This window comes from Nannobrachium achirus (genome assembly GCF_963921795.1).
Source record: "Nannobrachium achirus genome assembly, chromosome: 13".
Lineage (NCBI taxonomy): Eukaryota > Metazoa > Chordata > Actinopteri > Myctophiformes > Myctophidae > Nannobrachium > Nannobrachium achirus.
Window position 1 is genome coordinate 14353160 of NC_137833.1, and position 26531 is coordinate 14379690.

General features: G+C 41.7%; 1 protein-coding gene across 11 annotated transcripts in view; it reads right to left on the reverse strand.

Annotated features, from left to right (window-relative positions):
• LOC308296602 (mitogen-activated protein kinase kinase kinase kinase 3-like) overlaps window positions 1–26531 on the reverse strand; it is a 75128-nt gene that overhangs the window by 26642 nt on the left and 21955 nt on the right. For 7 of the 11 annotated variants that reach the window (XM_080739927.1, XM_080739922.1, XM_080739926.1 and 4 more), the window contains exons 4-17: window positions 26158–26222; window positions 26002–26057; window positions 25525–25572; window positions 25334–25376; window positions 24747–24819; window positions 23529–23660; window positions 23372–23434; window positions 23010–23091; window positions 21334–21450; window positions 9899–9977; window positions 9534–9592; window positions 4951–5013; window positions 3097–3152; window positions 1868–1906 (exon numbers count right to left, since the gene is read on the reverse strand). In XM_080739927.1, the coding sequence (XP_080596053.1) occupies window positions 1868–1906; window positions 3097–3152; window positions 4951–5013; window positions 9534–9592; window positions 9899–9977; window positions 21334–21450; window positions 23010–23091; window positions 23372–23434; window positions 23529–23660; window positions 24747–24819; window positions 25334–25376; window positions 25525–25572; window positions 26002–26057; window positions 26158–26222 (975 nt within the window). Of the gene's footprint in view, window positions 1–1867; window positions 1907–3096; window positions 3153–4950; window positions 5014–9533; window positions 9593–9898; window positions 9978–20063; window positions 20139–21333; window positions 21451–23009; window positions 23092–23371; window positions 23435–23528; window positions 23661–24746; window positions 24820–25333; window positions 25377–25524; window positions 25573–26001; window positions 26058–26157; window positions 26223–26531 lie in introns of all 11 variants that reach the window. The other 4 variants (XM_080739924.1, XM_080739921.1, XM_080739919.1 and 1 more) reach the window with 3 other exon arrangements.

Genomic DNA, 26531 nt, shown 5'->3' on the forward strand with positions numbered 1-26531 from the left:
GACCATAGACATAAAAAGGTAGACGCCTCCTCCGGCTCTGGGGCGCTGATAAAAGAGGACTGTCAAGCTTCTGGAATTCTGAAGGACGCTTCCTTGTGCGTCACAGAATGGGATGCTCGGTAGGCCAATTAGATGCAGGATTCCCTCTTTCCCACTGCAGGGGGCAGAGTGCCTTCCACAGTTCCACAGTTCCGCACTTCTGCCAGTCCTGTTTTACCAGTCACGCCAATGAACTGCAGCGGCGGATGAGGTATCTAGCTTTTTATATCTCTGGTTCTGACACATTAGAGCAGATCTGAGCAGACTGGACAGGACTCTAAACCAAAGCAAAACATAGAATGGACAGATTTCTTTTGGCCTGATCCAGTCCTCACAGATCTAACTACAGTAGGTGTAGGCTGGAGCTAGGCTAGGGGTGTGGTGTGTCAGCCTCGTATCACAGGAACCTTCCATTCCGTGCAAGCACGCTTCTTCTCATGTATCCTCAGATTCCTCACTCTTTAATTGGTTCAAACTTTATTTATTTTAACCTTCCACTTCACTGCTCTGGTTTAATCTAACTGGAGCGTGAACAGTGAGGCCACACCGCCACAGTCAAATGCAGGTGGTACCACAGGGATACAGTATACAGCGGCAGGACAATCCTGATTGTGTGGACAGGCAGTTACCGAAAAGTCTATTTGACCTTCCAGTGATTAGATACATGTTCTGCCAGAATGGCATTGTGATTTTGTGGACAGTGGACGCCCACCCACCTGGACAAGACAAACCAAAACATTTATCCAGGTAATGTTTAGTCCCTGTATTATTGAACCCCAGTCTAACTTTACGAATTGACTAAGAGCAACGATGACACAGATCTGTGAAGGAGAAGTGTTGGAGGGCACACGGAAGGTAATACAGTATGCTCATGGAATGGACGGTTCCCAAGATCACTTCCTAGGTGTCAGAAGCAGCAGAAAACCTGCTGTTACCTCTGCCCACCAATGGAGGGAGACACAGAGACAAGCAGGGATAAGAGTTGTTACAATACTAGAAGTATTGTACCAAAACGATTTACAATTTTAATGTAGGGCAACATAGTCATATAAACGATTAAGATATCAAAACATTTACAACAAAATGTTCTATGTGGGAGAATCTCATTTGGTATAACTGGATTATCACACGAGTAATCTTATAACATAATATATCGTATTTCTGAACATTGATTCTGTTAACAGTTAACAGAATGTAGCTAAATGGGGTCCAGGCTTCATTTCAACTGAAGCAGAATATGTAATAAGTGAGCCAACTAGAGAAATATTGGGTACTGCTGTGTATAAAAATAGAGTAGCTGTGATCCACTCTGCTGGATTACCAGGTGGTAATAAAACCAAACATTTACTCTACTTCATAATGTACAGATTAAAGATGACATCAAAGCACACAGCGATCTACAAATTATTTAACCTACGGGAAGGGGGCAAGCAATTTCACTACAGTGCTGCTACTGCAAAAAAAAAAGGGGGGGAAAAAAGGCAATGCCGCCTTGGCAAAGAAATTGAGCGCAAGTGTATGCATGTGACCTGTGTGTCTGTGTGTAAAAGCCATGCTTTGCAGGGCGCTCCAATGAAGCACAGCATTTTCCAGTGAAAAATGAAAGCGTCAACCAGGGTCACAAAGACAAAAACCCCCAAACCAAACAGGAGAACCAAACTCTGGTATCAATGTGGTAGCTGACGGCCATTATAGCGTGTTAGTCACGTGTGAATTGGCTTAATTAGTCCCGCCGTTAACTGTGATTGGCTGATGGGTCGGTGGGGTTAAAAGCGCCAGCGTATCAGCACATCCGTGTGGGTCAGGAAGTGGGCGGGGCTTGACTTACCTATGCTGCAGCTCCTCCTCCACAGATTTGAGAAGACTCCTGTTGTGACGGACGGACGGATGGACAGACAGACAAGCGGAGCAGAGGAGTGGAAGGGGAGAAAAGTGAGAAAGGAAGCGCGTCTGGCCATTTAAAAATGAATGCTTCGCAAATCAAATCCCTCTTATGTGGTTCATGTGGCGATGTGATCACACACACACAGACATTCTGGGTTGAAAACTAAAAATGCATTCCTAGACCACACAGACATACCACCACTCCCCAACATACAGACTCACTCTCACACACGTAACACAACAACAGCAAGAATTCCCGCCAGCCCTTGATAGAATACAGGGCATATTCCAAATGCTGCCCTAACCTCAACTGGATCCTTCTGTCTACTTGGCTGCATTTCATTTTCTATTTCATTTATTCCATACATATCGGACATGGACACACGCATTCACGCACGTGCACACACTAACCAGAGCATCTCTGCGCGGCAGAGTTTTGCTCTAAATAAATTATTATCTTTTGAGTATCAGAGCACTCTTCACGTGCACACTCTCTCAAGCGTAAAAACAAAGTCAATATCCCACTTGAAGTAAATGTCTCTCAATCACAGTGAAGAGAGAGACACAAAAAGCAACAAGATATACGTGAGAATAAAAGTAGTCACAGAAAGCAGTGGTTCTCATCCTTTTCAGGCTGCGACCCCCAAAATAATAACATTTTAACTTGGGCCCCCCACCCTGACGAGCTCTGAAGAGTTGAGACGTTACATTTTGTATAACACGGTTCTATTGTGAATTAAATTTATTTTCACAATTTATGTCTCTAATATTTGACAGTTTGGCCAAGGTTAAATTTGTCATTAAACCGATTTAGGCCTAAATCAGAAATTAGCCTACAAATACAAATATGTTGCCACATACTGTACATGTACTGTAAGCCCCTCCCATACACTAAAATGTGTTCCCGGCCTGAATGGGTTAAGAGGTAATAAAAAGTCCTACAAATTGTCATTTTAAGATGGGGAGACACCCTCTATGCACTTTGGTTTGTTTACTGTTGAGTGAGAAAACAATGTTGCACATACAGTTAATCATCTGGGGACCCCCCAAAATAATTTGGCGACTCCCCTGGGGGTCCCGACCCACAGGTTGAGAACCACTGACAGAAAGCGAGATGGAGAGAGCAAGGGACGCATGAGAGTATCAACAACAGAAAGAGTGACGTCGACTTACTTATTTCCTCCTCCCAGCAGACTTGGGGAGTCGGGACCGTATTCCAACCGTAGATCCTACAAACGACAACAACACAGTTTGCGTTACTGTTGTGTCACACCATTTCATCACTGGTTCATTGCAAGGTGCTATGTGCTGCTAATGAAAAAAGTTCAATTCAATTTTGAATTCCCAATTTCCCACTTTCAGTCTAGACAGTACAAAAATGAGCTAGCCCACGGGTAACATTTCCACTACTACTGACGTAGGAGTCAGTGGCACTGGTAACATATCTTTGGTGGCTGGGGAAATTATAAGAGGGGTATGTCAAATATCTTGCACATAGCATCTTTTGGGCAAATTTAAAAAATCTGCATTAAAAAAAAAAAAAGCAGCAGCATAAATAAGAATGACATTTACCTAATTCTATGCCCAAAATGTTAGACTACATATACTTGAATAAAAATAGACTCACACGTGTGCATTGGCCAGCACACATGCAAATACACGCATAAGGTACACGCACAGACACATCATGCAATATAGACAAAAGACCTTGTCGATTTGGTTAGCTATAATGTTATAGGACAAACAGCAGAGCACATAGCGGCATTCTGTGGAGAGAAACATGAGGGAAGAGACCAGATTAAAAAGAAAAATTAATAAGCATCGAGGCAAGATGGCTGACGTTTGTCTGAGTGTGTACATGTGCGTGACACGGGTGCGTCTCTGTATGGGCAACTGCATGTGCAAATGAATAAGTGAGATAGAACAGTGGTTTCTCAACCTTTTCAGGCCGCGACCCCCAAAATAATCATATTTGAACTGGGGACCCCCCCACCCTGATGAACACTAAGAGTTGAGGAATTACATTTTGTATAACACGGTTCTATTATGAAAATAGCAGATCTACATGGTCACAATGCCTCGCGTTGCGAGGCGGTGTAAGCATGTAGATCAGATTGGCAATTTGGCAAATGTTCATTTTAGAGGTATTAAAAAGTACTTAAATTGTCACTTTAGAAATGTGCAGATACCCTCTATACACTTAAACTCCCGACCCACAGGTTGAGAACCATTGAGATAGAGAAAGAGGGAGGGAGGAAAGTAGGTGTGTGTGGATAATAGACTGTGTGTGTGTGTGTGTGTGTGTGTGTGTGTGTGTGTGTGTGTGTGTGTGTGTGTGTGTGTGTGTGTGTGTGTGTGTGTTGCCGGATGATTCAGCAGAACCCTGTTCTCTCCAATCCTTCCACTTTCTAGAGCCTTTTCACAACCCTTCTATCCTCCACTTCACTCCTTGTGCGTGTTTCAGCATGTAGGCATCCAAAACAACCACGTTAAACCTCCTGACCCGAAAACTGAAGATCACATCGCCACGACAACCAAAGACGACGACAGTCAGTTAAGGTGGCAGTCATGGCCGACGTGAAACAAAAACAAAACAAGACAAATAATACTAAAATAATGTAATAAAAGAAAAATAAACACAATAACAGACAAACGACAACCATTTGTGAGGAAGACTGTTTGTTGGCCATCATCAACCAGACAACATTCACCACTAAGAAAACAAAAACATGAGGAAAGAAGCTGGAAACACAGAGAGAGAACAGATATCGAGTCTTGTTAGTTGAATGTTAGATGGATAAAGACGGACAGAGACACATGGGTGACGCACTGAAGGGTGCAAAAAAATAATAAATGGAGGTAGATGATGTACAGTACCGAAAGAAAGACAACAATTCAACAGTGATGAGAACGAGAGAATGCTATTGACAGCGAGAGATGGCCATATAGTGAGTGAATATGAGATGGAAAGATAGTGCAGAAAAGCATATACTGTATATATAGAGAGAGATATAGACAGAGTAGTACCAGGTTAGGTCTTGCAGTATAGTAGAGTTCCTCAACACAGTCCAGATAAGGCTCAGATTCACACTGCTCAGCAAGACACAGGAGAGACCTCATATTAATATATTAACCTGAAGACATGGATGGAGGGATGGAGGGAGGGAGTGAGGGAGAGATGGATAGATAGCGGAGAGAGGGGGATAGATTGAAGGGTGGATAATAATTGGAGGAAGGAAAGATGGACAGACAAGGGGATATCTGGATGAGGGGGGAAAGAATATAGACTAGTGATGTGTCGTTCATGAGTGATTCTTCATAAAAACGAATCACAAGAAAGAACCATGAACGATTCGTTCATTCCCTTAAAATATTACATTCACGGTTTGGTTCACCAGTGGTGGAAAATAGTACCAAAATGTTTTACTTAAGTAAAACTATCAATACTGCAATGTAGAAATACTGTTACAATTAAAAGTCTCTAATTCAAAATGTACATTGAGTAAAAGTACAAAGGTATTGGTATAAAAATTTACTTAAAAGTACCAACAGTGGAAAGTACTTGTTATGCAGAATGTCCCATTTGAACTTTTCAAATAAATCATTTGGAAATAGCCGATCTACAAGCTTGTAGATTGTATATTTTCAAATGGTCGAAATATAGGGCTGAAGTTTAAGGTCTTATCGCGAGAACAGTGAACAAATAATTTGGACTGATCATTGCCGTGAACGTGAACGAAGTGATTCGTTCACTGAAATGAACGGTTTTGCCCACCACTAATATAGACTAGAGAAATGGAGTGAAAGAAGAAAGGGGATGACTGTATGTGTAGATAGATGGATAAGCAGGAGAGAGGAAGAGGGGAGATTAGATGGATGATGGAGTGAATAAATAAATGGATGGAGGTGAATGCATGGATAAATAATGTGCAAACAATTTTCATGGAATAACATAAGTGAATGTGTTTTTTTTTTTAAGAGGCAGATATTCACATCTATCCCGAGGACTTATTGTAGGAGTGATGGAGCAAGTTAAAGGGCAGGAAATAAATCAATATACTGTATATCTGAGTGAGAGGAGGTATGAGAACGCTGTGACCATGCATTTAACATGAATCCTTCCATTCAACCACATCTATTGGAGATCAACAGATCCCAGATACAAATCAGAGTGGGAGAGAATCAAACACTCAAGACATTATGGACATGACAATTAACCAATGAGTTAATTGTTCAAGACGAGACCCCATTAAGACCAACTTTCTTAGATGTCTGGGTATTTCTTCTGTTATTTAGTAGGGCTCTAACGATTCCGATTAGAATCACGAATCGAACCAAAATTGACGTTCGATTCAAACCCAAAGTTTATATTGTTTATGTTAAACCTTTTGTTATTCTCATTCTTATTTGTTATTATTCAAATAAAAGTGTCTTATTGAGACGTGTTTTTCTTCACAAATCAAGACAATAGCCTAAATGAATAGTCATACAGTATGGCCCTCAGTGCTGAAAAAAGGAGGTTTAAAAAAATAGCATATCCTATATTGTATCAAAAATCGAATCGTGACCTTAGAATAGAAAGTTGAATCGAATTGTGGATTAGGCATATCGTGACAGCCCTATTATTTAGACAAGATACAAAGAGACAGAAAAGTGATGAAGAAAAGACTAGAGAGGGAAGGTGAGGGGTGAGAGTTGTTCCAGCAGGAATCAAAACCTGGGGTGTTGCAAATGATATGGTCATCCTAGAGCTGCACAATTAAAAGTAATCCAACATCTAGATTGTATTAACTTTGGATGTTGGCATTTAATTCAAACGTCTTAGTATGTAAACTGTCCAACTGTTGCCTCTTTCCTTCATCTCTTCACCATTGCACAAGTAGCACATTAATAACCAGATAATTGAAAATCCATCTCTCCACCCATCAGAATCACAGACCATTGTATACTATTTGACCAATGACATGACACAGAGGGACCCATTTTACAGCACCGTTTCCCAAGCAGTGTGTCGGGACCCATTTGTGGGTTGCGGACACATTTGTATGGGTCCCTTTGTTTTTTTTGTTTCCAACATCTCGTATTTTATTATTATTATTGTATTTCAAAATCTGTGCGCTTGTAGATCTAACATTTTCACTCATTTGGGCCCCGGGCAAACGTCATATTTTTTGGGGTCACAAGCTAAAAAGTTTGGGAATCACTGATTTACAGGACGCTACAATGTGGGTGCTATGTCTGCGCCCGGCACTAAGGGCCCTGAATTAGTCATGAGTGTGTTTTGGACATTATGTTAGTAAAACCAAACAGAGTGCCGGGTGTGTCTTCACCTTTAAGAATTAGATTGCGCCCGGTGTTGAGGCACAGTCCTATCCAAGTGGCAGAGAGCTGAAGACCCACAGAATGCTTTTCTAGCGACAAAGCCAATGATTTTATGCATGAAGTGAAAACATGCAAGCTTCAAATCTACAGGAGCACCAATAATCAAGTAAAGAAGATGCGGGAGAAACAAAATCTCTCTGCTCACCGAAACATGAAAGGAGAAATGTCCAAAACAGTGCAAGGCTGTTACAGCGTTCAGAATCACTGTAGCCTAATGTCTCATGTCCGAGAGACATCAGTGATATCTTTATATATCAACTAAATATTCACTTGCTCATTCTCAGTTGGTTATTGTGACCGTAGGTCGCAGTTTAGTATGTGAACGGTCACAGCTTGTCCGTATGTATCTCGGTCTGTCTGTCACGCCTGACACTGTGGTTCAATGGGTTTGTCGCTTTGACATCATGCTCTGACGTCACTGTGATGTCAGGGGAACCACTCTTAACAGAATGGGTTTGCCGCTCTGACATCACGCTCTGGCTTCACTGTTATGTCACACTAACAGAATCCCTTTTATGCCCTTATATGGAGTTCCCTGATGTCATCAATATTAAGCCCATATATAACAGCACTTCATATGGGAATGCCCATATATGGAGGCCACATCGGCCACATACCACACTAATGGCTGGTTCTACCAGGGGCATAGTTCTGCCGATTTAAAACGACTCCAATACGGAAGTAAAACTTCCTATGATTGGCCGCTAGTTGCGCTGTTTTCCCCCCCGGCCGATCGCAAAAAGAATTGCTCTCCATTGGATCCCATTCATTTTCCCCTTTCGTTTTCTAACCTTAATTAACATTTTCATGAATACTGTATGGTTCCTATCGCTAGTTAAAAATTGCCTTTCAATCACCATCATATTCGTTTTGTCAAAATGTGGTCCAATTTATTTTAAAATAAATTATAAAGTTGCGGGGGGGTGTGGCCAACTAAACTGATACCAGCCGGCTGTGTTCTTCTTTGTGTGCTGTATTTCGGGAGGCTCCGACCACATTCTCCCATGTATCCCTGCGGTTGCACGTGACCGTTGGCAGCCAATAGCATCTCTGATGCCTTTACAATTCTATGATGGCGACACTCATTCCAAGGGGTAGAAAAGGGCCATTTGCGCTGCATAGAAACCAATGGCTTCGCATCGTCCATATTTTTCTACAGTCTATGGGTTCTACAGACAGGGATCTCCATGTATGGGCATAAAAGGTTACGATGTCAGATGTCAAATACATCATAGGACTTGCACATAACAAATAACTGAGTACCGGTAAGCATGTTTGGGCTCTCACAGCATATCTCCATATATACTGTAGTACATGGATCTCCATATATGGGTACCAGAGGTTTCCATATATGGGTAACTGGTCCGATATACATCACTGGCCAGATGGCCAAGAATTGGCGTATGTGGTTCCAGGGACCCCCCAGAAGCAAATATTTGAGTTACAAATGTTACAAAATGCTTTTAAAAAGATATATTCAAAGATTTGCCAAAAATAAAATCAAGAGTTTTCATAAATAGCCGAGTCATAGTTGACTAAACATCAACATCCTTTAACAAATAAAGTTAATAACGCATTGTAGCTTTCACCTGGATTTATGTAGTCAGTCATGAAGTGCCTCCAAGAAACCCTGAAATCTATTCTGTCATGTCAAAACGGACATCATTTGGAAAAGTCTGTTTCAGTTAAGTTCCCAAGAAGCCATCTAAAGGGCAGTCCACACTGTCTCTGACCACAGAACCTTTCATCGGAAAGGTCCAGTTCTACTACAAAATGACGTCATTCACAACTTCTAAAGAGCAATACCCCGAATTAGAGATCGGAAAGCTGCAGACTCTCCGGCGAAAGGTTTGGTGGTCGGAGACAGTATGGACTGCTCTTTATTCCCGAGAAGCCTTCTTATGAGCCCACCAAGGTGAATCGTGTTAATGGGTTTAATCCTTCCAAGTCGGCCATCTCCACCCACGATGACCCATTAAGATAGCATTATAAAACAAAATGTGAAACGCCAGAGGGTTAAGTGTTCCAACAAAGATACATGGATAGCGTAGATTAGCTTGTGATTGAGTGAGGATCAAATCTATTGGTACTGGTGCAGTGGGAATCACATGCACACACAAACACACGTCCTCACATCTCTTCAAAATGAGATTGTGCACACTAAAACTCCCAAATTAGATATATAGTGCATTCATGTACGTACACACACACGTGCGATAATAGCTTACCGGTTCATGGTGAGGTTCTGTCTCTTTCCTCAATGGAGGATCAAACTTCACCTGACCAACTGTGAGACAGAGAGAGAAACAGGGAAACACAAAGAGAGGGGGGGAAGATATACAGTAGTAACATGAGGGGAGGCAAGTGAAAGATAAAGAGGGGGGATAGAATGGTTGATATGCACAAAAGAAAAAAACATGACCAGATCATTTTTACTTGTTTGACAAAAGAGTTTTTCTACCTTTCATATACATTCTCCCTCTGAAAAATAGCTGATATACAAGCTCACAGCGCGGCTACCGAGTGATGTGCTGCGAGCTTGTAGATCTGCTATTTTTTTATGTACCGCGCACACGCACGCACTGTGACTTACAGTTGATCTCTGACAGCGTCTTTCCTTCTCTGGTGCTTCTGCTGGTCGAACGAATGCGATGAGGAACAGACACAGGAGACTGACAGGAGAGAACACCAACAACACACAGACCAACAGTTAGGACAGCAGCAACACCAAAATGCATAAAAAACTTTGCATAAAATCTGTTCACAGAATTATCATTGGATCATGGATTGGCTCGTTTTTCAATGGGACAGTAAGTAAGAGGAGAACAACCTGTAGGAGTATTTCCTGTTTGTGCGATTCTGATGACACAGCAAAATATACAGTATATGTTTTTTTTTTATGTCCACACTCACGGTCACCAGGCAACCGAACCATGGCAACACAATGCAGCCACAACAACACCACCTCAATGTCCCTGGCAGATATCTAGCAGGTCTGGCTGAGACGCCACGAGCCAAAACATTTCCCTAAAAGGGAAACCCTTAAAGACAGGGCAACCGATCATTTTAAAACGCTGTAGATCCAAATAATGTGGAAAAACAGTGTAATAAATAATATGTTGTACAATTTTATATTTTTTGGAAATCATTGACTGAACAGCTAAATCCAACCCGCCATGTTGTGTGATGCCAGGAGTGGAAGAAGCCCACTCTGGTAAACTCACCCAAGCTCCATATACACAAATACTTATATCATCATCATCAATATACATTTAATTACACAGTCAACAGTAGAGAGGCTTCGAAGGGAGTTCCGACAAGATGGCGACCGAGTAGGACGCGTTTGTTGAGCTCTGTGGAGGTGCATAGTTTTCACATTTTTTAAGCCCATTTTTTACTGCCTTTATAGTTCTTTTGAGACTTTAAACGCCCAAAACACTGGTGAGCGTCTGTTTTTGCAGTTGTTTCGTGTTTCATGCCGAATACGATTAACACGAGGTCGAGGAGTACCAGGTCTCCGACCGCAAACGCCGACAACATGGCCGGCGCAATGCAGGGCGACGCTGACGCTCCGGTTACAAAGAGCATGCTGCGCGAGGTCCTCAAGGAATCACTGAAAGAGTTTATGGATGGTTTTATTCAACCCATGATGCTTGGCTTGGAGAAGAAATTACTGAAGAAGATTGATGACTTCGGAAAGGAGCTGCGTCCTGCAGTCGCCACGCTGAACACGACCGTGGCTGAACAGGGGGAGGCCATTGAGAACTTTGGTTCCTCCATGGACAGTTTGCAGATGTGTATCACTGAATTGGAGAGAAGATGTGCTAATCTGGAGGAGAAGCTCGTCATAGCAGAAGACCGGAGTCGTAGGAACAACATAAGAGTGATTGGGATCTCTCCTGGGCTAGAAAAGGCTGACCCAGTGGCCTTTATCCAGTCTTTTTTGCAGAAAACATTCCCCGACGAGTTTCCCGACTCCCCCCCGGAGGTGGATCGTGCTCATCGGACCGGCAATCCACGTTCTGATAAGCCAAGGGCTTTCCTGGCAAGGATCCATTTTTTCCGGGTAAAGGAACGCATACTCCAGCTCTCCAGGAAAGCAGGCCAACTGACATACAATGGCAAAAAGGTGTATATTTTCCCCGACTGGTCTGCTGAAACATCAAAGAGAAGGGCAGCTTTCGGGCCAGTAAAGGAATTCCTACGTTCCATCACCGCGGAAGGGGTTAAATACGGAATAAGGCACCCGAGCAAATTCTGGATAACCGTGGATGAGGCGACTTCTACTTTCAACTCACCCAAGGAAGCTCTGGCCTTTTGCAAGGATAAGTTCAAGACTCCAGGTGCTGCGGACGAGACTCTAGCTACGCAGGATGATGAGACGACAGTTACAGAGAACTAACTTTTACCAGGGACACTTTTGCTTTCGTGATCGCGTGCTTTCAAACACATTCTGCCGATGTGATATCCTTTTGCCTTTAATGGACTGTTGGTAAGCTGGCTGGGACTTTGGAGATGACTTTTACGCAGCGTCTTTCTTTCCTCACTCTCTCCTCCTCCTCCTCCCCAAAGGGTGAGTTGTTAATGTAAGCCTACTTATTGTTTTGGACTCATCATCTGACTTGACGTTGTGTTTTCAAGTGTTTCGTTTCATAATACCTATTTTATTTGTTTTATTTTTTAACAAGATCTGTAAGCAGATGGGTGTTACTCGTTTTAATTTAGGTTACCGCAAGGAGAGAGGATTTAGGGCTGCTAAAGCTATAAGCATAATTCACTGTCTTTTTTGTTTGAATATAATGGACATTGTTCTTGTTATTATTGTATTCCTTTTCTTTGCTCTTATTGAGCGTTGTGCTGCTTACTATATAGGTCTAGAGGGTTTTATCTCTCTCTGTTAGGCTTTGTCTAACGTGTTCCGTGTCGCGGTTCGGACGGAGCCTGCTCTCTCTATCGTCTTCCCTCTATGTCTCTCTATCTATCTCGGCTTTCCCTCTCTCTCTCTCTCTCTCTCTCTCTCTCTCTCTCTCTCTCTCTGGCTCTCTCTCTCGCTGTGTGTGTGTGTGTGTGTGTGTGTGTGTGTGTGTGTCTTTCTCTCTCTCTCTCTCTCTCTCTCTCTCTCTCTTTCTGTTAGGTAATGGCGGCTATGTTGGTTGTTAGTTTATGGTTCGTTTATGCCGCCTAAAACGCTACTTTTTCGGGTAGGAGGGCGAGACTGGGCTTTGGCCTTTGTATTGAGTAATGTAGCCTACTGTTTAAGGTGAAACAGATATAAATAATATGGTCTAAATTGTGAAGGCTCCGCGGTTCCAGAGACCACTCGCTCTCCCGCCCTTTCTCTATGTCTCTCTACCTATCTCTGCTTCTCCTCTCTCTCTCTCTCTCTCTCTCTCTCTCTCTCTCTCTCCCTGGCTCATTGACTCGTTCTTTTTTTTCCTTTTTTTTCTAATCTCAATAGCTGGCGGATGTACGATCTCGTGGCGCGTTGGCTCTACGTGCTTGTGGATCCGCTGTCTGGGGGGGGGGGGGGGGGGGGGGTAGTTATTTACCTACTTTACTTGTTAAAATGTTAATTTACTTGTTAAAATGTTAATTTCTTGATGGGGGGAGAGGGGAGCTCTGTATTGGGATATTTATTTTGTAGTCGTGATTGGGTAGGTTCACTGTTTGAAGTATGGTAGTTTACTGTTTAAGACGGAAACAGACTTAACTAATATGATTGACATTTATCTAAGTTTGCACTGGCCTTTTGGGCATGTACAGGGAGCTGTATATGGCGCAGTATGCATTATGTGTGCTGTGTTGTATATGGTTTCCTGATCATACATAACTGTGTTTTATGTAAATACTTATGTATACAGACTTTTCTTTTCTTTCCTTTTTTTCCCCCTTCTAATTAGTAATTATGGTTTGTATGCATGGATGCATGGGGGGGCTGTATGTGGCGCAGTATGCATTAACACTGTGTGTGCTTTGCTGCATATGGCCCCCCGGATGTGCTTTTAATTTCTATTTCTAACTACATATGTAAGTGCATATATTTTTATATCATATACACTGATTTCCTTTTTTATTTATTTTTATTATTAATATTATATTAGTGCCTTGTCGTGGTGACAGCCTTATTTCCACTTATCTGTCACAAGTGTTTGGTTATTTGCATTAGCGTGGCTTATAGGGCTTTATCACATTCTAAGTGGGCCTAATGCTGGACTGATTATTATTATTACAGTTGTTATAGTCCCCTCAATTTTTTTTTTCCCTTTATTCTTTTCTTTTTTCTCTCCCCCTTCTTTACTAGAAATGTTAACATACCATTCTCATTTATTTAAGTGATATGAAGTGGGGAGATTGATCATAATTTGAGCTGATGGAATGTTTGAGAGCTATTCAGCCACAAGAAGGCACTTTTTTGTTGTTGTTGTTTTTACTTTGGTGATCTGTTATATATTTACATAACCACCAGAGGGCAATGTATGGTTACTTTTGGGCAGTTACTTGTTTGCACTCTCTGACAGAGTGAAATGAAGGTTGACTAATAGGTTGATGGGGTGGGGAACTGTTTTTGTGCACTCTGATGCTAATGGGGTTTTCCCCCTCAAGCTTCAATGTTATGTGTTTTTTTATGTTCGTTTGATGTTGCTTTTTCCTTTCTGTTCCTTTTGGGGTTGTTTTGTTTTTCTGTTGGGAAGGTTTGTTGTGAGGGACCAACTAGGAAATTCTAAAATGTTCTACTGTGCTTGCTGTGCGTATGGTTTGAACCACAATTATGACAGAATATAAATTTCTAAGTTTCAATGTAAGGGGAGCGAATATACCGCATAAGCGAACCAGCATTTTGGGGGTTTTGCGATCTAAATCAATTGACTTTGCATTTATACAGGAGTCTCATCTTTTAAAAGAGCATTCCAACCGATTGGCTAATAAACATTATCGTGTTTTAGCCTTTTCAGCTGCTTCTTCCAAAACCAAGGGAGTAGCCATATTGGCTAGACGTAACCTTAGGTTGGATTCTTTGGGTGATTGGTCTGACAGTGACGGGAGGATAGCTGTTGCTAAAATCCGCTTGGAGGGTAAAATGCTAGCACTAGTCTCTGTGTATGCTCCAAATGTTTTAGACAAAGAGTTTTACAAATTACTAACTAAAACCTTATTGGAACTGACGGATTTCAAAATCATTGTTGGTGCTGACTTCAATGCAACATGGCAACATAACCTAGATAGATCCACTGGGGTAGAAAGCAGAGAACAAGCACTAGCGTCTGCAGAACTACGTGCTTGGGCAAACTCAACTGGCTTACTCGACATCTGGCGTTTAATGAACCCAACGGTTAGAGATTTTTCTTTTCTGTCGGGTAGGCATGCTTCGTTCTCTAGGATCGATTACGTTTTTGCCCCTGTTAGCTTGTTTCATAAAATTGCCAAGGTAGAGTTGCTCCCAATGTCACTCTCGGATCACAAGGCGGTGCTGTGTGTTGCTTCACTGAAACAGGTTATAGATAGAGCTCCTAGATGGCGGTTTAACACCACACTGCTGCGCGATGCGGCATTTGTAGCTCAGTTTCAAACTGGTTTGCGTGAATTTATAAATATCAATACAGGCTCAGTTGAGGATCCCAGAATTCTTTGGGATGCAATTAAAGGCTTTATCAGGAGTAATACAACCCTCTATGCGTCCACTCAGAGAAAATTAAGGTCAGCCAAACTGGTGGAATTGGAATCTCGGTTTTCTACTTTGGATAATTCTCTCCAAAATAACTTTGATGTTAGTACAGCAACTCAGAGGGAGCTAGTTAAGAAAGAAATTAACTCCATTCTCAAGCGCCGCTCAGAATTTCAAATGAAACGCACAAGGCAAAACTACTATTTTAATAGTGCAAGACCCAGTCACTTACTGGCTTTACGTCTTAGATCCAATGAGCATTTTGCTGATATTGTTAGTGTCAAATCAACAACGGGAGCCATGGTTACAGAACCCAAAGAGGTCAATGCCACGTTTCGTGCTTTTTATGATGAGCTCTACACCTCCGAGGTCATTCACGATGATGCAGTATGCAATAATTTTTTATCCAACATACAGTTACCAACCCTTAGCGAGGCGGATGCGGAAGCCTTAGATAGACCGCTCCATCTGGCGGAATTACAGGAAGCTGTGCTCGCAATGCGTAGGGGCAAGTCGCCTGGTTTGGATGGGATACCCCCTGAACTTTATGCCATCTTTTGGGAAGATCTAGGTCAGCTGATGCTAGACATGTTTCGATATGCAATTGAAAGTGGCTCTTTCTCCAGGGATGTGAATGTAGCTATTATATCATTATTGTTGAAGAAGAACAAGGATCCCACAGATTGCGCAAGCTATAGACCGCTTTCACTTTTGAATTCTGATCTAAAAGTTTTTGCTAAGGTGCTTGCGCATCGCTTGCAGGGTTTTATGACCACCTTAGTACATTGTGATCAGACAGGTTTCATAGGAACTAGACTAGCCTCTGATAATGCTAGACGACTATTGCATATCATCGATAGGGCTAAGGAGCTGAGGACCCCCGCCGCAGTGTTGTCGCTCGATGCGTTGAAGGCATTTGATCGTCTGGAATGGTCTTACCTGTGGGCTGTACTAGATAAAATGGGATTTGGTGCTTCATTCATACATTTTGTTAAAGTACTTTATTCTAATCCGTCAGCGATGGTCCTAACCGGTAAGATCTGTTCGCCGCTATTCACGATTGGCAGATCTTCGAGGCAGGGTTGTCCCCTTAGTCCTCTCCTTTTCGCACTTTCACTCGAACCCTTGGCTCAGACAGTGCGTCAGTCTGCAGATATTACTCCTGTTTCGATTAACAACACACAGCATCGCATTTCCCTATATGCTGACGATATTCTACTGTTCATTGAGAATGCACCACAGTCAATTACTCATGTCCTTCAAATCTTTGATCAGTTCAGTTCCATTTCCGGCTACAAAATTAATTGGACGAAGTCAGCCCTTCTACCTCTAAATGATCAGATGAGATCTGCTATCCTGCCGCCCATAATCCCAGTAGTAAGCCAATTCAAATATCTTGGCATAGATATTTTCCCCTCTCTTCAGGCTATTGTTAAGAACAACTATGGTGACACTCTAAATAAGATTTGTCTTGATTTAGATAGATGGTCATCTTTGCCCAACTCTCTCCAAGCTCGAGTTTCAATCATAAAGATGAATGTTCTTCCTAGGGTTAATTTTGTAAGCTCTATGCTCCCTTTGCCACCACCGCCGCAATACTGGAATAAGCTTCACTCTTCGATATCTAAGTTTGTGTGGAAAGGGAAACGCCCTCGTCTTAAACTTTCTCTATTACAGCGTGCTAGAGATGATGGCGGCCTTTCATTGCCCAACTTTAAATTTTATTATTGGGCCTTCACGCTCCGCCCCCTTTTAAATTGGTTTAATCCAGCAAATAAGGTTTCTTGGAGAGAGCTTGAGGAGAGTTTAGTGCAGCCTGTTGAATTGAGAGATCTTATCTATTCAAACATAACTACACATCAATGCAAAGTTCGCTTTGGACCTATCATTTCTCATTTAGTGGCAGTGTGGAGAGCAGCTGAAAAGATGTGTAAGATTGATTGTAAATGGAACTTATTTTCCCCAGTGTTCAATAATCAAAGACTTTTAATCGAGGATCGCCCCATTCGCTTTCCAAGGTGGAGGGCTAAGGGGATTCGTACATTAGGGGACTTATTTGATAGAAATGGTTTACGACCTTTTCGAGATTTGTGTGACATCTTCAATCTGCCTGGAAATACCCTTTTTTTCTACTTCCAACTGAGATTGTCCATGAGGACCTATGGGGTCCCATGGCAAGCTCCCCTTAGATTGCACCCCTTCCATGAGTTTATCTGTGATGGTAACAGAACAAGAGGTTTGGTTTCCACCCTCTATGGTTTTTTATTAGACTGTAGTTATGGGCCCCTATCTGTTGATACTGTTTGGAGGAATGATGTACCAAATTTGGACCCTGACTTTTGTTGGGACACAGTGTGGTCTAACATTAGGCTATCTTCTAGAAATCCAGACCATCAACAAATTCATTTAAATTTTGTTCATCGGACTTATTTAACTCCCCGCAGACTATGTGCTATGAGGATTTTGAATAATCCCAACTGCACTCTCTGCGCCTCAAATAGTATTGGTACCTTCCTTCACATGGTTTGGGAATGCCCAAATGTGTCGTCATTCTGGAATATGGTTGCCTCAAAACTTTCAACTATTTTTAGTATTAATATCATATCTTCTCCTTCTTTATTTTTATTAAATGACGTCTCACAGTTGCAACTAAACAATATACGCAAGCGCATCTTCTTTGCTGGATTAACGGCGGCGAAGAAGATGGTAGCTACGCGGTGGAAACCTCCTCATACGTTAACGTTTCGCCAGTGGGCCTTAACCTTTCTAGATATAGTATATTTAGAGCAGTCGATAGCAAGGTTACACGGAGCAAAAGAAGAAAACATTAATATGTGGTCGGACATTGCAGATAAGCTTAAGGCTATGATTCAAGAAATCACTATATAGTGGTAACAGCCTAGCACAGGCATGCACTATTGTACATTCCGTGTTGGTCCGGGGAAAGGGGGTGGGTGGGTTTTATTTTCCTTTTCTTGTTTTGCTATTGTTTGTGTTTGTCTGTTAATTGCATTTTTCTTTTGATTAATGTTTTACTTTTTCTTGTTCTATTCATATGTATGTCTCTAATTTTATGTTATGGAAAATAAAAATAATTGATAACAAAAAAAAAAAAACAGTAGAGAGGCTTCCAGAGCATTGCAATTATAGCTGGTTCTCAACAAGAGACATTTACAATGTATATTTATATTTATAAGTACAGTCAAACTACTGTATGAACAACTAGCAAGGTCCTCCACTCATGATGGCATGATTCTTCATACCAAGACATCCCTTCTTTTTTTTTTTGCCGTTACTCTTATACTTTTATTTTTTTAAACAAAAGATATTGTCGTCTAGATATGGATTAATATCTGAAGTTGTCTGTTGCACTACATTCAAGTATCTTATGGCTCTGCCAACTCTCCGGGAAATATAAATGTTTTTAAAAAGCCTCCTTGATTTTTTTATCTTCTAAATGATTTTCATTTTGTTTCCATGATTCGGTAACAATGCTTAAAAAAAGAAAACACATACACAGGCCTCAAACCATGCACGTAGGACTGCATACAACACAATCATACCATAAATTAAATGCATAAAGCTTGTCAAATCCACACTTGTCTTTCAGAACCGCTTATGAACGGGTCCGCTGCGTGTTAAGGGACAGTACAGAGACACATTTCCATCAGTTCCAAATTGAAGAGGTCAAATCCACACATTGCTTTTCAAACGGCCAGGACAAATCAAACAAAGCAATTCAAAGCATCACTTCAAGCCTCAACCAAGTCCATCCTTATCTTCCACAGGTCTGGGTTAGTCACTGTCATGAACCATGTGCATAAATATGGCAGCAGAGCACAATGTCCCATTTGCCTTTCAACACAGTCAATTTCTTTTTCCTCTCAGAGTTAAATTAACAGTCAGGATTTTAAGTGTATAGTGCATCCAAAACTGTACAATGATTGTTTTTGACACTCTGGGTAGCTACATCAAAAGACCCTTCACAGTAAAATACTGAAGTGATGATTTAACACAGAGGCAGAAAATGAAAGAGTTCCGATTACCACTCAGGACTCTGATGTGCTCCTTCCTTGTCACAGAACTGAACTGGATAGTCTTACTGAAGCCTCACTGGAGTCTTATTTATTTTGTCAGTGCAGGCAAGATGGCAGCCATGGAATTCCAATTGGAAATGAGCACACAATTTATGGCTTCCATCTTCAGTGCTCCAGAACAACTGAACAATGTTGATTTCAAATTAAATTATCTATCCATTCATGTTCTGTGGCTGACTGCCCTAGCCAATATTAGCTCCTCCTGTCTGCGTGTAGGCTATTTCGAAACCAACCATACGCAAGTCAACAACTGACAGTAGCTGCGCAGGAGCAGCCGCTGGCATTGCGTGTCGCCAAGCGCGCCCTCCGAGTTGGCAAGCCGTGGTGGACGGAATAGATTATCACCCGTTTCGAAATGTAGTTAGTGGTCTAGCTCAGGGGTCTTCAACGTTTTCAGACCAAGGACCCCTTAGCTGAGAGAGAGATAAAGCAGAGACCCCCACTACATAATGTATAAAACGTGTGTTGCAGATTTTCATCGATTTCATAGATTGATTTGTAGACTTGTTGTATGTTGTATTCATGTTTTTAGATATTTAACCACTGAAATTGCCGATATTTCGTAAATTTGACATTTCACTCAGTACTTGGTCTGCTCTTTTTTTAACATCTACACAAAACCTATTTGCCAAAAATAGCAGATCTACAAGCTCTCAACACCTCATCTACAAGCTCTCAACGCCGCGCAGTGCGAGGTGTTGAGAGCTTGTAGATCTGCTATTTTTGGCTAAAGTTCTTCTCCGATTAGGAGGGTTCAAGTTGTTGTCTTATCACACAAAGATTTTTGTTGGCCCCCCTGTAGTAACTCTGAGGACCCCCTAGGGGTCCCGGAACCATTTTTGAAGACCCCTGGTCTAGCTAGTTACAGAATGGCTGCAAGCAGACGCACGTCACTTCCACCCTTTATTTGCATACGACTGGCTTCGGAATAGCACACACGCATCCTGTCCATATTAGAAGGTCATCATCACTGCATACACTACAGGCCACACTGGTACCTTCCTACGTGCTGCAAAACGGGGCGCACGCCGAGCGCCGGGGCTTATGGGTAAGAAATGACCCCTGTACTTGAACTAAGGAGGAGGAGGAGAGGAGATTGGAGGGAAGAGGGAAAGGAGTAAAACAAAATAAGAGATAAGTTAATGGTGGAGAAGAGAAGAGCAGGGGAACAGGAGCAAGTGAAGGGTGATTTAATGAGGACGAGTGAATCTAGAGTAGGAGGAGGAGGGAAGGGCAAGGAGGAGAAAAAGCATGTGGTGTTAAAACTAGACCAGGTCAACCTGGTTGTGCCAGACCCCCTATCTGTCATCATCATTTATGACATCATGTCTTTTGTAGGCATGTCATCATCATGTCATCATCATATATACCCTTTATATAGAAAAGGGACAGACCGACATTTGCTTATGTAGGCCTACCCATTTCATGGGTCTGGCAAAAAGAGAAGGAGAGAAAGAAGAGATCGAGGGATGGGAATATAACTAGAAAGGTAGAGGCAAGGAATGAGGAAAAGCAACAATGTGAAATAATCATTGTAATATAATAAAACAAGAAGATTTCTTTTTAAGAAATTCAAACCAGTAGCCTATATACTGAAAAACAGTTACTTCTAGTAAACTAATTCTATAGGGCAAGAGGCACTCCATGAGTGCTGTTAAACTATGAAGTATAACTATACTGGTATCTGTTACTGTAACTAGCCAACATCCACTCGCTTGTAAGCTAGCTAGTCAGTACTATATAGAGTACGTTGCTTGGAAATGTTTTGGTAATAAGAGTCCTGAAGGAACTATATTTGTCTTTTTCCGGATAACAGCTGTGCTGATATACTGCACTGTAGAACAACACTCCCTCTTGTGTGATATTGATTAAGAGTGGAGACTGTTATATTTGTAGGGTGTCCTTTCTTATTAAAGCCGTCTGTGCAGGGACTACTGCAGATACAATTTATAATTTAGGCATCTAGCAAGTGCTCTTAATCCAGAGCAACACAGTAAGCAAGGAAAACACATGGAAATACAACAAATGCATAGATAGACCTGGTAGGATAGGCCAGCAGTAATAGAGGACTTTACAACCAATTAAAAACCCTCTGTATTTAGTAAACTTGACACGGATCAGCTCTGCACTTGGATCTCTCTTTTATCCTTCTACACAAAATCTGTTAACGGCAAATAGCTCATCTACAAGCTAATTTTCAGCAAATGTTCAAACCAGAATATGGATGCCAGGGTTCAAGCGGTTAAAAGCTACAGGTCAAGACATTACCTCAGGTTCAGGATCATCGTCATCAAAGTCGTTGAAGGTGCTGTGGTCGGGGTTGCTGGCTTTGTCTAGCAGCTCTATGGCCAGAGTCCTGCTGAGTGGCTGAGACACAAACGGATGCTGTGGGAAGACAGACAGCCAATCAGTTAGGGTTTGAGTCATACAAGTTGTGGAGGCCACTGTGGAGGATTGCTTAATGGCAGGTTCACTTCACACTAGCGAAGAAGCCGTTTTCATTGTAGTTTGTCAGTGTTTCTCACACTTTTAAATTTCAAGGTCTCGCTTAACTCTGACAGTGTACAAATGGAACCAAATGGACCCGTCAGGGTTCATTTGGTTCCATTTGTACACTGTCAGAGTTACAGACTTGTATGGGTCAATTTAGACCCCTCTAAAGGAACCCACATAGTCCCTAGAATCCACTTTGAGAAACACTGCCGTCATGCTTATCACAATATTCTCATCCGTTAAAACTGGATAAACTAACAGGTTATTAACACATTTTGTGCGGAAAACAGGGATATCAGTTTCTTTTAAGTATCGGTTTTGTGCCGAGGTCGTCTTTTGATCTTTTTAATCCGAGCATATTAATATCGCTGTTCGCTTCTGTAAGGATGATCTGCGGTTTGATGAGGCGAAATTATATTATTATTGAGCGGTGGTCACACCGTCTCCTATACGTGGCCGTGTGTGTATGCGTCCGTCCGGCCGTCCGTCCGGCCGTCCGTCCGTGTATGTAGCCTCAAGCCTGCAGTACCTTTTCTGACCACACATGTTAAGGGAAGGGCGCTGTTGTTCACACACACTCACACGCACACGCACACACACACACACACACACACACACACACACACACACACACACACACAGGGGAGAAGGGTGGGTCAGCATGTGTGGTCAAGTATTATTATTATTATTAACAAACTGAATGTTTTAGGGTCAAATAAATTGTGTGAGTGTGTGAAGAAACTACAGCATTGTAAAGCACACTAACCCCGCTGCACCCACCCAGTAGTGCTGTTGCACAGCCTCCACGACCACCGCTCAGTTCACACGGGTGTGATTTTGTTATATTAGAGGGGCTCTTGTTTTACTGCCAGCTGTGTGACCTTGCTCACTACACTCCCTACATTCTAGCCTTATCTACAACTGGTGTTAGATCAAAGTTCTCAGGGCTCAAACTCAAACTAGCAAATGTATTCACTACTAAGCAATATAACATGAATTCATAATCATATAATTTCGCCTCATCAGGTTGCTGGGGGACCGATGCATGCAAAGATAACCCAGAAATGAAAAGCACTTCTTCATCCGGTCCAAACCTCTTCTGCAGGGAAATGGGATTATCTCTGGTTATAAGTTTCCACAGCGCCCATAGTCCAATCACACGCTGTTTAGTGGACACTAAGTGAAGCTACGGACACGCGCATGCTCGTGTGCGCCCTTGAAAATACGGTAAAAACACTGAAAAACACTGGCAGAAGCTACTGAATTAATTAATTATTATCCAGCACTTTTTTTGTTAAGCTTCTGTTGTGAACAAGTTTTTTCTCCAGGATGAATGCAAGACCATATTACATTGCACAGCAATGTAATCTATATATTTTATTTGGACATTTAAGAAGTGTCTAGTGGCTCCTGAACATGTAGCAGTACCAGATGTTAGTTTTGGCATTCACCTGTAGGAGTTTCTCTGCTGTGGGCCTCTTCTTTGGGTTTTTGGTGAGAGACAGTTTAACAAAATGGTGGAAATTATTTGTCCTGTAAAAAAGCAACATAGAACGCAGGGAGGGGACAGACATAGACACATAATAGATAGTAAGAGAGACAACGAGAGAGAGAGAGAGAGAGAGAGAGAGAGAGAGAGAGAGAGAGAGAGAGAGAGAGAGAGAGAGAGAATGAGTGAGAGGGAAAAGTCAGGGGGAGTACAAAGGACAAAGAGACAAGAGAAGATGTGTGTCAACATTCAAGTGAATGTGGATTGATTTGCAGATCCATTGAATGTGCAGCATGGAAACACAGCCACTAGCCTGGGTCTTACCACTTGACTTTGTCTTTCAACTTGGGAGGCTGGAAATTACTCTTTGTCATCAAGAACAAAGCCCTGGGAGATGGAGAGAGACCGGGTTAAATCTCAACATCAATGTCTAGAGATAGTAACACATTCACTGTCAATCTCTCTCACATGTCGTACACACCTCATGGGATGAAGGTCAAACATTGGGGGCTGTAGCTCTGCTAGCTCTATAGCGGTGATGCCCACAGCCCATATATCACACAGCTGGTTGTACCCTCCCTTCCTTTCTACTGCTGCCACCTCTGGAGCCATCCTACAAGAGAGCGAGAGACATAGAGCGAGAGAGAGAGAGAGAGACAGAGACAGAGAGAGAGAGAGAGAGTAAGAGAGACAGAGAGGAGGGAAAACAAAGTGACAGAAATAGGGACAGAGGTAAGTGAAACCGAGAGATAGAGATACAGGGTGGAGAGAAAGAGACACAGGCAGTGAGAAAGTGTGCAGTAAAAAGAGAGATGAGCCTTTAGCTATACACTTAACTCATTGACTGCCAAGGCACGAGTTTCACGAGTTATTACAGTACTCCCAGGCTTCCACAGCCCGAGTTTCCCGAGTTGGAAGCCATTTTGAAAAAAAAAAAAATTTTTTTTTTTTTTTTTTTTTTTCAAAATTTTTTTCTAAAAAAAAATTTCTAAAAATGCCTCAAATGTATTAGGCATGATCGCAATTGCGCAATTGCATGTTTAGCCCCGTAACAAACACATCTTTCAAAATGTCAAAAATGGCTGTTTTGTCTGACTTTGAAGGCTTGTATCTCATGAATGCCTGAACGGATTTCCAAGCGGATTTTTTTGTTTGAAAGCTGTTAAAAAGTACTACACATATGGTGCATGATCTAGGCATGGGCGTGCACGATCCGTGCACTAAAAATTGATCCGTGCACTAGAAATTTGGAAGGTGGCAGTGTTTGTTTTGTCTGACTTTGAAGGCTTCTATCTCATGAATGCCTGAACGGATTTCCAAGCGGATTCTTTTGTTTGAAAGCTGTTAAAAAGTACTACACATATGATGCATATATGGTGCATGGGCGTGCACGATCCGTGCACTAAAAATTGATCCGTGCACTAGAAATCTAGGATAGTGGCAGTCTGGTACTTGGGGGCCATCTTGAAATGGCATTCAATGAGTTAAGTGTCCACTGAGTGTTTGTGATGTTTACATTTAAAAAAAGGTTTGTCGAATACCTTTTTTTACTGTCTAAAACAAAAAGAATAAGCTATAAAGACTAAAACTAAGACTTTGTTGCGCTCAGGTGTTGCGCTCTGCAAAACAAAATACATTTTCATTCAAAAGACACACTAAAACTAAATCTAAATTTGCAGTCAAAATCAACACTGCTCACCAGTATGGAGTTCCAATGAAAGACTTCCTCTTGGCTAGAGTTGCTGTGATCTGAGCTGATACACCAAAGTCAGCTAGAGAGAGAGAGAGAGAGAGAGAGAGAGGTAGATAAATACATTGAGAGAGGGAGAATGAGTGACAAAGTGAGAAAGGAAGGAGGATGTAAAGATGGAATGAAAGAGGAAGAAGCGGTTTGAAAATGAGAAATGAGAAAAGGAATGCATGAGAAAGAGGGGTAGAGAGCGAAGGAATAAAACGTAAAGGAGAGGTTGGAGACAGGGAGAAATGGGAAGACAGAAGAGGAGAAAAAAGCAAGTGAGTAAATGAGGTCATGAGGACAGGGCCCGTAAATGTAAACAAAGGGCCAAAATGATTATTTTATCATTATTTTTCTGCTTTTTGTGGTCATTTTTTAATTGAAACACATATATGAAGCTTATTTTTTTATAAAATATTTTCGAAACATTATTTTTATTTTAGCATCCGTTTTTCAAGAAAAAGTTGACTATAGCTCCTTTAACGTGGCTCTACCCAGTGAAATACAGTGTTAAATTAACACCCTGTGTTCAATGCATGTGTTACACTCACCTAGTTTAATATAGCCATTGTCTGTCAGGAGAATGTTGGCTCCCTAAAAGATAAAAACACACACACAGAAGAAATCCTCATCAAAGAGTGTTTAAACTATTCTTAAATTAATAGCAAAATAACTATTAACTACCGGTAGACACTTTTCATGAGTTTTATGAACTTCCACTCAAGTTTATAGAAAGGCTCACCTTGATGTCTCTGTGCATTTTGCCTTTGTTGTGTAGATAGTACAGGCCCTATAAAACACAATCACATGAGAGACAGACACGATATAGGTGATGTTCACGCGTCACGTAAACACTGTATTAAATATATAGCAGTTAACCATTCTGTATTAGGAAGGTCTGTTGTATTCTAAACATCTAACTTTTAAAGTTATGAATCAATAGCTTCAGCGGTTGTATTGACCTATTTTCTCACTCCAATTCAACCCCAGCATCAATACTCTGGGGGGACACGACGCTTTGGGAGCTTGTAGATAGGCTATTTTTGTCAAAGAGAGTTGGTATAGTCTGAGGGAAAAAGTGGTCTAAGTACAGCGTCAACTCACAACCAGTTTAGTCAGTCTACAGGGTTTAAGTGGTTAAAATAGCTAGCCTTCCTGCCTTCACTGTACAGACAAATCACCACAGATATAAAACACACACAAATACACTACACATTACCTGTAGGGTCTCACGTGACATGTAGGCAATCTGAGACTCTGACAGCGGTCCAGTTACTGAGGAGAAGATATACAGAGCAGGATTTTAAAGCCAACGGCTCATTTTCAAGTTATAACAGACACAGAGTATGATAGTGTTTGTGGATGGGCGTCGTACTGTGATAGATGTCTTGCAGTGAGCCTCCTCCACAGTATTCCATACTGATCCATAGCTTGTCCCTCCTAAACACACACACACACACAGTCAATACTGTACTGCACAGACACTCACTGTTCACCATATTTTCCTTTATTAAATGTTCTTACACACCAGATGTGTTATTTTTCATGCCATTCATTCATCCAAAAATTAAAAGAATTAACCGTTCGTGCCATGAGAATGGGAATAATACATACCGGGGGAACAAAAGGTGTCTCTTACACATGCACACAATCACTATTTATTCTTTCTCACGGGAAGATCCTGAACACTACTCTTGCCATGTTTGGGACTTTCATTCATTAGATATGTAAATATTGTAACTATTTTCA